This window comes from Oncorhynchus mykiss, chromosome 8, assembly GCF_013265735.2.
Source record: "Oncorhynchus mykiss isolate Arlee chromosome 8, USDA_OmykA_1.1, whole genome shotgun sequence".
NCBI lineage: Eukaryota > Metazoa > Chordata > Actinopteri > Salmoniformes > Salmonidae > Oncorhynchus > Oncorhynchus mykiss.
Window position 1 is genome coordinate 49,923,358 of NC_048572.1, and position 13,947 is coordinate 49,937,304.

A 13,947-nucleotide genomic window follows, 5' to 3' on the forward strand; every position below is an offset into this window, starting at 1 on the left:
CCAGTTTTGATTTTCATAATTTAGTGACTGCAAAGAAAATGTATTGATCTACTGGGATTTTTAAAAGAAAGACTACCTGCTTGCATTCATCTTTTTTTGCCTACAGTTATGTTCTTTTGATTCATGTATTTCCAATTTTCATAGTATAATATAGCTTTGATTAATGTATTTATGTTTTGAGAAGGCAACTACTGTTTTGAAAAAGTCCAGAGTTCTGTGTCTTTTGGACTCGGTTTCAAAACCGACAACATTATTCCAGAAAAATGCTTGAACGCGATTGAGAAAAACTGTACTGTCACCGTTTCAGCACAGAGCCTTTTCGTTTCTGGTAAAACCATAGAGTACTTTCTCACAGCATGGGAAGAGTTTTGTTTCCCTTAACCCTGGAAACTAACAGCCAAAAGAATGAGGGAACTAAAAATGACCCAAGACCAGTTGTGATTGGATTATGACCCTATCACACACAGCCAAAACAAAACAGTGCTTACATCACATCATTTTGTTATTTACATTTCTCTACACAGTGCTCACATTAAAAAGTCATGATAAAGCAATATAAGGACGCTGTAGTGTCTATTATTGCTCAGCGTTGCTTAACACGATATAATCACAATACATCCCATTTTACAGTAGAGGGCGCTGTATGATTACATTTCCATGGAGAGTGAGCTGAGAAGAGAATATGAGATTTGAACAGGGAGGGGGGAGGTAGACAAGGATGAGGGGAAACGGAGAGGTAGAGAAAGCAGCACAGTTCAAGACATCCACCAAATTCAATCAAGGTTCCCTGCCAAGATATATGCCATCATTCATTGGTCGGTGCGGAAAGTCAATATTATTTTGTGAGTGGTTATGGTCGATGTGTTCAGAGGGTCCCTGGTTCGAGCCCAGGTTGGACTAAGGAGAGGGACGGGAGCAAAACTGTTACATTAACAAGCTGGATCAAGAACATGTGTACTACACAGTAATGGTATCCAAGCTCAGAGACACATTGAGAACAGGGACTGGTAGAACTGTAGTCATGCTTATGAGTTTGCTGTGAATTTGCTGTTTGGATTGCCCTGAAGCAGACACAAACCAAACGTGGGCTTTGATTGATTTAGGACGTTTATAAGAGGGTTTGGGGATGAGTGGGGTCTTGGCTGGGGGATAGAGAGACAATAGAGAGAAAAAGAGAGCAGAAGGAGGGAGAGTGGGAAGGTGTCATCGAAGGGAGGAGTGGGTTAAGGCAAAAGGAAGAGGGAAAGAGAGAGCAGGAGACAATGATGGAGGGAAAGAGGGGCAGGGTGGGAGGAAGAGAGAAAGAGACAAGATGATGTACACTGATTATGTGGGATGGGGTCGATCCAGTTTATTTTACAGTCCCATTTCTGGAATTCACTTCATAATGAAAGTGTGTGGTACTGTAGCAATAGATCATTTTACATACTTACTTCAAGTGATTTGACACATTTGAATGATGAAACACAATTGATTACATGCCAAATGACGTGCAGAGGTGCTCATTTAAATGAAGCTGAAATAAACAAGAGTAATTACAAGGTAATTATAAGTCAGTTTCCCATTTTAAGAAGTAATATGTTTCAAGAACCTAGACAGCAACAGTTATTTTGGGGGAAGTGTAGCATTTTTGTCTGCATTGAAAAGTCTTAAAAAATATTTTTTTACTGACCAAACACACACACACACACCCCCCTGGCTCTGCCATGGCATACAGATATTACAACATTAACAACATGTCACGACTTCCGCCGAAGTCGGTCCCTTTCCTTGTTCGGGCGGCGTTCGGCGGTCAACGTCACCGGCATTCTAGCCATCGCCAATCCACTTTTCATTTTCCATTTGTTTTGTCTTTGTTTTACAATTCCCCAATTACATGTTCATTATTTAACCCTCTGTTTTCCCCATGGTTTTTGTGCGTGATTGTTTTATGTATGTTCGGTCCATTATTGTGGGCTCTGTATTACGACATGTTATTGGAATATTTGAGTAAAGTTACTTGTGTTACTCATCTCTGCTGTCCTGCGCCTGACTCCTCTGCACCAGCTACACTCAGACCATTACACAACATAACGTTTTTGTCATAAACGTCGACATTTTGTCGTTATAAAAATAAACTGTTACCGTGTTCCAACACATATGCTTTCTGTTTCATAGTTGTAACAAAGGCACTCATGAAAAAAATTGACACTTGAATTTTGGTGTTTTTTGTTTTTACATATAGCCTACAGTAACATAAACTAATGAAAAGGCTATTGTGTTATTTGAAATAAAATAAACATTATTTTAATATTACCCAAGTCCTTCATAAACACAACCAAATTATTATTTTTGCAATAGCATATATGACATTTATTAATTACACTGTAAGAATGTAGCAATCAGAATGACTGCTCTTTAACTTAAAAGGGCGTCCCCCGAGGCCCAGCGCTTCTGAAGGGGTGTCCCTCGAGGCCCAGCGGTTCGAGTGTTAAGGGCATGTCTCAGGCTGGACACATTGACAGTCAGAATCTTTAGTCTCCACCGAGTGTTGTTAACACCTCACGGTTCCCTTTATCCAATAGTCGGTGGAGAAACAGCGTCGTCCGGGTTTGTCCGGGGTAGGCTGTCATTGTAAATAAGAATTTGTTCTTAACTGACTTGCCTATTTAAATAAAGGTTCAATTAAAAAATAATAATAATAATAATACGGAAATGGAGCAATACAACCTTAGATGTTGAGTTGAGATACAGTAAAACACTTGTACTAATGAATAAGCTCATTATTAATAAGTTAGAATTCTTCAAATATCAATATATCATTATCTGAACATTGAACATAAGGAAGTCTCACAGATTTTGCCCTTAGATGGAACTGGCAAAGGCAGGTGACAAAAAGATAACAATGAGAAGATAACATAGACCCTAAACAGTGTGCAGATAGAAGGGCTGTACACCAGCGATGTTGTGTTTTTACAGTATAAACTGTACAAGACTATTCTCTGCTAATCCATATGGGAAGGATTCATACACATTTTTATTTATGTCAGTCTTCATATTTGTCAATCTTATATGATTATTATGGCCTACTTCATATAAGAAAACACACAAAACATGTATAATTCTTATACAATTCTTGTGTTTATCACATTTACAGTAGGTATATACATCGTATAAGTAAAAAAATATATATATTGTACTATGGCTGTGTATGACTGTGGACTACGTCTTATAAGACATACCACATTCATTTGAAGTCGGATGTTTACATACACCTTAGCCAAATACAATTAATCTCAGTTTTTCACAATTCCTGACATTTAATCATAGTAAAAATTCCCTGTCTTAGTTCAGTTAGGATCACCACTTTATTATTTATTTTTATTTATTTTGGCTTTTATTTCTTCCATCACATTTCCAGTGGATCAGAAGTTTACATACACTCAATTAGTATTTGGTAGCATTGCCTTTAAATTGTTTAACTTGGGTCAAATGTTTCGAGTAGCCTTCCACAAGCTTGCCACAATAAGTTGGGTGAATTTTGGCCCATTCCTCCTGACAGAGCTGGTGTAACTGAGTCAGGTTTGTAGGCATCCTTGCTCAGACACGCTTTTTCAGTTCTGCCCACACATTTTCTATGGGATTGAGGTCAGGGCTTTGTGATGGCCACTCTAATACCTAGAGTTTGTTGTCCTTAAGCCATTTTGCCACAACTTTGGAAGTATGCTTGGGGTCATTGTACATTTGGAAGACCCATTTGCGACCAAGCTTTAACCTCCTGACTGATGTCTTGAGATGTTGCTTCAATATATCCACATAATTTTCCCTCATCATGATGCTATTCTGTGAAGGGCACCAGTCTCTCCTGCAGCAAAGCACCCCCACAACATCATGCTGCCACCCCCGTGCTTCACGGTTGGGATGGTGTTCTTCGGCTTGCAAGCGTCGCCCTTTTTCCTCCAAACATAACAATGGTCATTATGGCCAAACAGTTATATTTTTGTTTCATCAGACCAGAGGATATTTCTCCAAAAAGTACAATCTTTATCCCCATGTGCAGTTGCAAAACGTAGTCTGGCTTTTTTTTAATGGCAGTTTTGGAGCAGTGGCTTCTTCCTTGCTGAGCGGCCTTTCAGGTTATGTCATTATAGGACTCGTTTTTATATAGATACTTTTGTACCTGTTTCCTCCAGCATCTTCACAAGGTTCTTTGCTGTTGTTCTGGGATTGATTTGCACTTTTAGCAATGACGGCTGTGTGGCCCCTGGTGTTTATACTTGCGTACTATTGTTTGTACAGATGAACGTGGTACCTTCAGGCGTTTGGAAATTGCTCCCAAGGATGAACCAGACCTACAATTTTTTTTCTGAGGTCTTGGCTGATTTCTTTTGATTTTCCCATGATGTCAAGCAAAAAAATCAAAGAAGCACTGAGTTTGAAGGTAGGCCTTAAAATACATCCACAGGTACACCTACATTTGATTCAAGTGATGTTAATTAGCCTATACGAAGCTTCTAAAGCCATGTCATCATTTTCAGGAATCTTCCAAGCTGTTTAAAGGCACAGTCAGTGTATATAAACTTCTGACGACCCACTGGAATTGTAATACAGTGAATTATTAGTGAAATAATCTGTCTGTAAACAATTGTTGGAAAAATTACTTGTGTCATGCACAAAGTAGATGTCCTAACCGTCTTGCCAAAACTATAGTTTGTTATTAACAAGAAATTTGTAGATGTAACGGCAGATTTCCTCCTCTTCGTCTGAAGAGGAGTAAGGATTGGCGTGGTAAGATGCGGCGTGGTAAGTGTTCAAGACGATTTTAATAAGAAAAGCACTGAACACTATGAAATACAAAAAACAACAAACGAATACGTGAAATAATCAAACCGAAACAGTACCGTGTGGCGACAAAAACTCACACGGAAACAAACACCCACAAACCAACAGTGAAACCCAGGCTACCTAAATATGGTTCTCAATCAGGGCCAACGATAAACAGCTGCCTCTGATTGAGAACCATATCAGGCCAAACACAGAAATAGAAAAAACATAGAAACACAAACATAGACTGCCCACCCCAACCATACTAAATAAAGACAAAACAAAGGAAATAAAGGTCAGAACGTGACAGTAGAGTGGTTGAAAAACAAGTTTTAATAACTCCAACCTAAGTGTATGTAAACTTCCGGCTTCAACTGTATGTTACTTAAAATGTTTCAGGAGTACCCATATAAGAATCCTTATATGATTCATATAGATTATTTTCAATGTGGGAATATACGAATGCTTGCCTCTTTCCATTTCCTACCAAATTATGCAATTAAGAATACATTTAAAAGGGAAATATCGCAATGTTGACCCTTTGATGTATAGGCCTATGCATTGATAAGTATCAGTATATATTCTATTTGAGTCAACTCATTATTGGCTGCGATACTGGTGTTGCCAGAAGCTTGGCCCGACCCCTCTCTCCTTTCACGTAATTATGTCAACAGAAGCGAGGTTAAAATGTTCACCTTGTAAGGCGATAGGAGCTTAAAACAAGACAGTAACAGGAACTGTAAAGCTGAACGATCAAAGTTAAAAGTGAAATCTTATTATACGCCATAATAATTATCAGTAAATAATATACAGTCATCCTAAACATCCGTTGAGATCCCTCATAACAATTATCAAATGTGTCAATATGCGTTTACGTGGATGTAGAATAAACGATAACAATTTCTGGAACATTCCATGTCATAGTGCTGCAGCTTCTTAACAACAGCAAGGTCACTATTGTTCAGGGAGGGACTGGGAACAGAAATCGTCGTGGGAATTTTCTAACACACCAGGACATTTTTTTTCTTCGAGGACCGCCCCCCACACCGGCTCACTTTTTGATTTGAGGATCCAATAATTAGCCAAATAATGATCCACTAAAAACCCCAATTTATACAGGCCCATTAGGCTAAAAATGGACAGTCCGTCTCTGCTATTGTTCGATTACACACTGCTGCATGCATAATCTTTTTTAATGGCAAGTTGTTTACGATCCAAACCATTCAATTACAGAAGTTCGATACAAAATGAACACATTCCTTTTGCAATTCTAACATGTTCCATAGCATGTGAAATGACTTGATAACCTGTTATTCAAATACATGTTTTATGTATTTAGGCACTAAAAACGCACTCCACATAATGGAGTGAATTTAGTGGCAAAAGTCTGTGAATGGTAGCTTTTATGAATGGAACTTTTTTTGAATGTTAAAATCTATCCTCTGTAAACAACAAAAAAGTTAGTTGTTAAGAAACTAATACACCTTATTATCAGTGTAAGCCCAAATCATTTTTGTTTTTTTGGGGGGGGGTTTTTCACATTCAACTTTCACTTGCATGATTCTTTCTTTAAGTGTGCAGAACTGTATTCCCCTCCACAGACCTTTGGCACTCGTCTTGCATAGAATTCAGCAGGCACACGCATTCAAACCATAAAAGGGGAAAAGGCAAGGAGGAATAGATACAAAAATATACAGCACAATCATGCCATTGCAACAAAAGGTATGCTCTTTTTTGTTTAGCACTTTACACTGGCACTTTTTGGATCATTTTGAGCATGGAATAAAATGAAGTATATTTTTGCATCTCAGCCTCCTTGATTTCTTTTTTCATTTTTATGGTTAGAGTGGGAGTACCTGATGAATATTCTTTCTCTCACGCACCCGGCCACCATTCATTCAAGACTGAGCGCAGAACCCTCATACTGCTTTTCTACTCCTCTTGCATACAAATGACATTCGTAGTGGTAATTTGGGGATTTGTACAGTTGTAGAACTTACCTCACAGATTACAGAAACAGCAACCGCTAAACCCATGCAGCAGCTCCACTTCATCAGCTAGCCACAAGCATTAGACTGCTACACGTTTGTGGTGACTTTGTCACAAGGGTAAAGGGTCATGATCGTGCTTAACAAGCAAATAGCAGCGGTCAGATATTTCAATACCAGCAGCAGCAGCGAAATCGGAGTCCAACATGACAGTGCCCAGCAGCTGTCTCAGGTGAGAAGAGAAGAGGCCTACACAGGAAGAAAGAAGCAAGACACCTGAAGGGTAAAGACTCCCACACAAACACTATGCTAGACTGTAAAACAACCCATACTCTTCTTCGTTGCTTTCTAAATGGGTTCCAGTTACCTCAAACTATCTACTGTTCAGCCATTTTTACTTCACTTTTTGGTAAAAAAAATGTGGACTGAATCTGCAAATAATTTAACTAGACATCTCCAGTAATGCTTTGAAACTACATTTCCACCATCTCGCTCTACCGCTATCCCCAACTTGGAGGCCCAGCATTAGCCTGGTCCCATGTCGGTTTGTGCTGTACAGCCAACTTGGTCAATGCCGAATATGGCTCCCCAACCACATCTGTCCTACTGACTTTCCCTGGAACTCCTTGTAGGTCTATACGATCCGTCCATACTCATAGTCTGGAACTCTGGGATTTCATGAAGTGTTTGCCTGTAATGAACTTGTTTGTGGGAATGCAATGATGATGATGATGATCAGGAGTTAGTGTGCCACTAAGTTAATAATCAGGGGCCCTAATAAACCTGAATGAGTTAGCATGCCACTCTTTTGCTGATAGATCCATCAGCAGCCCCCAATGCCCTCCAGGCCAGAGCTAACATTGGTTGAGTCAACCTAGTTTCCCATTCATTTATCAACGTCATCATGGTCCATCAAACGTAGCTGATTGGTTGAATTTGTTAAAAGTGAACAACGTACACAGTCTTTGTCTCATTTTAACCCAGATTTCAACCACAATTCACCAATAGAGTTCCTATGGTTGGTTTATTTCGAATTGAATTTAAGTTTGCTGACCACTCAATCAAATATCAACCAAAATGGTATGGTGATCTGATGTCTTTGCTCTGAGAGAAGATGGGGCTCTGGTTCAGGGCGTGCGGCTGGCCGAGTATCAGCCAGCCGAGCGTAACACCTTGGATCAGAGCTAGGGGAAGGGGAATAGAGCAAGAGATCTATAAACTGAAACAAAAAGGACGGGGAAAAGGAAGCTCCCAGTTGGCTGAAATGTCAACGAGTGAGCAATGTCTCTTCAACCTGCTAGGCAAGGCATCTGGAGCTACAAATCACAAAAGCATGACTGCAAATCTATTTAAGGTGCCACAAGAGTACCAATGGTCTGTCTGAGGAAAACAGATGTACAATCATGAAGTTTGAGATTGAACGTGCACGAGTCTGCAGCAACTACAAAAAAAAATGATCAGTCTCTGCAGAAATGAACTGTACAGATATGACAGATATCACATTTCACAGATATAACTATTTGGCATTTTAAAGTGTTTTCCATGGTTGCAAACCACATTTCTAAAATGAGCCAACCACATATGAAATTCCCATAAATAAAAGTTGTTTTACTGTGTTGTTGTTAAATCTGTATAGTGGATCTGCATATCATGACTTCTACACATGTACTGTACTATTACTCAATCCATTGTGACACATGCATAATGTATTATGTTGTGTATGTAGTCCCATGAGTTGAAAATTAAGTCTCTTTGGGGAGTGTTACGGTAATAAGGTGAATTTGCCCCAAGACGCTGATCTTGGGTCCGTTTTTCATTTCCCCCACTAATGGTTAAGGTTAGGATTGGGGGAGGGGAAGCGGAGCCTAGATCTGTACCTAGGGGAAACTTCACCCCCAAGCATAAAAGACCATGAGAAGGGCTTTCCTCCCATCCCACAAGCATTTCACAGCACCTGCGATAACATCCGTAAATCTGTGTACGCGACCAATAAACTTTGATTTGGGACTCCTAGTCCAACTCAATATAAAAGATAACACTTCAAAAATACTTCAAGAATTGCATTATGGAGAGATGGGCTTGAAAGTGTGTGTGTGTGTGTGTGTGTGTGTCAGCGAGAGTGTAATACGATTGTCAAACTCTGCAAGTGTGTGAGAGAGAGGAGAAGCAATTAAAAGGTGATGACAGCTGTGGTAGTCATGACACAGAAAGATGGGATTTTGAAAGATGAGGACAGCGAGGTAGGGAGGCAGGATGTAAAAATATGAAGAGGTAAGCATGACTGTCGTTAAGGATCTCCCAGTCCTTAATAAGAAGAACCAGGGGTAAACAGAAAAGCAAATATCTATGCGTGAGTGTTTTTATTCACACATGCCTGCCTGTGCTTCTGTATGAGTCCTTGTGGTTGAGAAGGATAAAGCTACTGACATTCTGTATCCATCCAACCACAAAACAAACTCTGTATCCCTGCGCCAAGAAAAGTAATTCTGACACGTCTGTAAATTTTTCATTACTCCTGGGCCACAAACTGAACAATGAATAGACAAGAGAGAGTTTTGGGAGTTTAGAAGTGGTTCTATTGGCACTGTTTATGTGAGCGTAATTGGATTCACTTAGCGGTGTTACAAGTAGAGGTCGACCGATTAATCGGAATGGCCGATTAATTAGGGCCGATTTCAAGTTTTCCTAACAATCGGTAATCGGCATTTTTGGACACTGATTATGGCCGATTACATTGCACTCCACAAGGAGACTGCGTGGCAGGCTGACTACCTATTATGCGAGTGCAGCAAGGAGCCAAGTTAAGTTGCTAGCTAGCATTAAACTTATCTTATAAAAAACAATCATTCTTAACATTATCACTAGTTAACTACACATGGTTGATGATATTACTAGTTTAACTAGCTTGTCCTGCGTTGCATATAATCGATGCAGTGCCTGTTAATTTATCAAACCAAACGGGTGATGATTTAACAAGCGCATTCGAGAAAAAAGCACTGTATCTAACCATAAACATCATAAACATCAATGCCTTTATTAAAATCAATACACAATTATATATTTTTAAACCTGCATATTTAGTTAATATTGCCTGCTAACATTTCTTTTAACTAGGGTAACTGTCATTTCTCTTGTGTTCTGTGCAAGCAGAGTCAGGGTACATGCAGCAGTTTGGGTTGCCTGGCTCGTTGCGAACTGTGTTAAGACAATTTCTTCCTAACAAAGACCGTAATTAATTTGCCATAATTTTACATCATTATGACATAACATTGAAGGTTGTGCAATGTAACAGGAATATTTAGACTTATGGATGCCACCCGTTAGATAAAATACGGAACGGCTCCGTATTTCACTGAAAAATAAACGTTTTGTTTTCGAAATGGTAGTTTCCAGATTTTACCATGCTAATGACCTAAGGCTCGTATTTCTGTGTGTTATTATATTATAATTAAGTCTATGATTTGATAGAGCAGTCTGACTGAGCGGTGGTAGGCAGCAGCAGGCTCGTAAGCATTCATTCAAACAGCACTTTACTGCATTTGCCAGCAGGAAAGTGCTTCAAGCATTGCGCTGTTTATGTTTATGACTTCAGGCCTATCAACTCCCTAACCCTAACCCTAACCCTGTCCTCCAATAATTGGTATCAGTATCGGCGTTGACAAATCATAATCGGTCGACCTCTAGTTACAAGGGTAAGACTGTTGGGAATAGTTTGTGTGTTATTGTACGGCTGTGATATGAGAGTGAATGGTGTGTGCCTGATGTTTTAGTAAGTATAGGTAGGGATTATGATATGGAATATGCAAGTAAGTCTGTTTAAGTGCATGATACACACCAACATATCTGGTATAAGCATATTCATGGCTCGATTCCATTGTTCTATATTTGTTTCTATGCATTTGGGAATGCAATGAATGGGGTATACTGTTTATGGTCATATTTAATGCCCTTGGGGTTTTTTTTTTACACCTTTTTCTCCCCAATTTTGTGGTATACAATTGGTAGTTACAGTCTTGTCTCATCGCTGCAACTCACGTACGGACTCGGGAGAGGCGAAGATCGAGATCCGTGCGTCCTCGGAAACACAACCCAACCAAGCCGCACTGCTTCTTGACACAATGCCCACTTAACCTGGAAGTCAGCTGCACCAATGTGTCGGAGGAAACACCGTACACCTGGTGACCGTGTCAGCGTGCACTACGTCCGGCCCTCCACAGGAGTCGCTAGTGAGCGATGGGACAAGGACATACCTGCAGGCCAAACCTTCCCCTAACCCGGACAACGCTGGGTCAATTGTGCACGCCCCATGGGTCTCACGGTCGCGGCCGGCTGCGACAGAGCCTGAACTCGAACTCAGAATCTCCAGTGGCACAGCTAGCCCTGCGATGCAGTGCCTTAGACCACTGCACCACTCGGGAGGCCGTATGAATGATAATTGTGTACATGTTCTCAACATGCGTACTTCGGAATGTATTCAGACCCCTTCACTTTTTCCAAATTTTGTTACATTACAGCCTTATTCTAAAATGTATTTTTTTTAATTCCTCAGCAATCTACACTCAATACCTCATAACAACAAAGCGAAAACGGGTTTTTAGACATTTTTGCTAATTTATTACAAATAAAAAACAGAAATACCTTAGTTACATAAGTATTCAGACCCTTTGCTATGAGACTCGAAATTGAGCTCAGGTGCATCCTGTTTCCATTGATCATCCTTGAGATGTTTCTACAACTTGTGGTAAATTCAATTGATTGGACATGATTTGGAAAGGCACACACCTGTCTATATAAAGTCCCACAGTTGACAGTACATGTCAGAGCACAGATCTGGGGAAGAGTACCAATTATTTTCTTCACCATTGAAGGTCCCCAAAAACACATTGGCCTCCATCATTCTTAAATGAAAGGAGTTTGGAACCACCAAGACTCTTCCTAGAGATGGCCGCCCAGCCAAACTGAGCAATCGGGGGAGAAGGGCCTTGGTCAGAGTAGCAATGGTGGAGATGGGAGAACCTTCCAGAAGGACAACCATCTCTGGAGCACTCCACCAATCAGGCCTTTATGGTAGGGTGGCCAAACAGAAGCCACTCCTCAGTAAAAGGCACATGAAAGCTCACTCTGGGTTTGCCAAAAGGCACCAAAATACTCTCAGACCCTGAAAAACAAGATTCTCTGGTCTGATGAAACCAAGATTGAACTCTTTGGCCTGAATGCCAAGTGTCACGTCTGGAGGAAACCTGGCACTATCCCTATAGTGAAGCATGGTGGTGGCAGCATCATGCTGTGGGGATGTTTTTCAGCGGCAGGGACTGGGAGACTAGTCAGGATCGAGACAACGATTAACAGACAAAAGTACAGAGAGATCCTTGATGAAAACCTGCTCCAGAGCACTCAGATCCTTAGACTGGGGTGAAGGTACACAGCCAAGACCATGCAGGAGTGGCTTCGGGACAAGTCTCTGAATGCCCTTGAGTGGCCCAGCAGCCAGAGCCCGGACTTGAACCCGATCAAACATCTCTGGAGAGACCTGAAAATAGCTGTGTAGCAACGCTCCCCATCCAACCTGACAGAGCTTGAGAATCTGCAGAGAAGAATGGGAGAAACTCCACAAATACAGGTGTGCCAAGCTTGTAGCATCATACCCAAGAAGACTAGATTCTGTCATCGCTGCCAAATATGTTTCAACAAAGGACAGAGTAAAGGGTCTGAATACTTATGTAAATGTAATATTTAATTTCTAAAAACCTGTTTCTGCTTTGTCATTATGGTGTATTGTGTGTAGATAGACGAGGGGAAAAAACAATTTAATCAATTTTAGAATAAGGCTGTATCATAACAAAATGTGGAAAAAGTAAAGGCGTCTGAATACTTTCCGAAGGCACTGTACATGTATTTATTATTAGAGTACATGTACCTGCACTCAGCACTTTGAAAGTCCCCTTTCAGTGAACATGCTTCTGATATGACTTTTTGCAGCTAATGTAGGCTATTACATAAAACCTGAAGTACAAAGACAACACGTGCACTAGAAAACATTGAGCCAACTAGTACACTAGCCTACACACAATAGATGCAAACAATAATCCACTGTATACAGAATTTCACGAATTACTATTCATAAATCACTATCTTGGCAATATGCAACCCATGATGAGCTAATATTAAAACAAAATGGGGTAGTTAAAGTCATGGGGTCATAAATCAACTCGATTTTAACAACTAGCAACCTCGGGTGCTCGGTGCCCTAACCGCTGTCGGAAATGTTGGCAGACTTGGTACTTGTTCCTGCAACAACGACCCCTCCACTTTGGCGCATGCTGATGTGATCAGGGAGCTCAAGACAGGCGTAACAGAACATTTATCTCGCGGGGAAAAAAGTGATCAGTAAGCACTTTTCCTCACCACCTGACATGACGAAGCGCATGTATCTTCTGCACAACAGTAACGTGAAATGCAACTTCCCTGGCCCCTACGGCAATGGACGTAAAAATACAGAAAAGTGGGAGTTGAGGATTTCTGTAGGCTTCCACAACCCACTCACACACTGACTGACGCACGCTGCAATAGCCTGCACCCACGGCACCTTCGCAGATAGACCGAAACAAATCAAATAAAAAAAGGACATAAACGTTTCTTACCGGCGTTTTTATCTTTATCGCTCATGTTCCGCTGCGAAAAAGCTGGTCAGCGAGTAAGTTGAAGAAGGCTTCGGTGTGAATGTGCGTGGTCGGGGAGTGCTTTCTTTCCCCCTCTTCATATGGGACAGCAGTAGCGGAATGGGGTTCTGAGCTGAAGTGAGATCGATAAACAGACGAGATCCGACAGAGACGCGACAGCTATTTTGGCGTGTCTGTCTGAGATGTGCTTGAGTTTTATGACTGAAATGGGCGGGGGTTCAGATGTGTGTGTGTGTGTGTGAGAGAGAGATGTGGCAAACTGTTGCGTCAAATTCTGGCAAACATTTCTGGAAAACGTGTGGCGAACATTCTCCTGTTTGCTGCATTTTTGTTGCCACCTCACTATGAACATGCAAATTAGATCAGGTTTTTGGTTACTTTAACAACATTGAAATGTATCTACATAAACAAAATCACATAATTTAAACGAACTTGCTTCTCACAGAAAACTAAACTGAACTTACTAAATTTACTAA

At 40.6% G+C, this 13,947-nt stretch overlaps 1 protein-coding gene across 1 annotated transcript in view; it reads right to left on the bottom strand.

Annotated features, from left to right (window-relative positions):
- Nucleotides 1–13,644, bottom strand: part of LOC110530011 (fibroblast growth factor 12) — a 70,730-nt gene extending 57,086 nt beyond the window's left edge. Inside the window, exon 1 of the mRNA XM_036985558.1 lies at nucleotides 13,433–13,644. Within this exon, the coding sequence (XP_036841453.1) occupies nucleotides 13,433–13,457 (25 nt within the window). The 5' untranslated portion in view covers nucleotides 13,458–13,644. The remainder of the gene's footprint in view (nucleotides 1–13,432) is intronic.
- Between the last annotated feature and the right edge of the window lie 303 nt (nucleotides 13,645–13,947).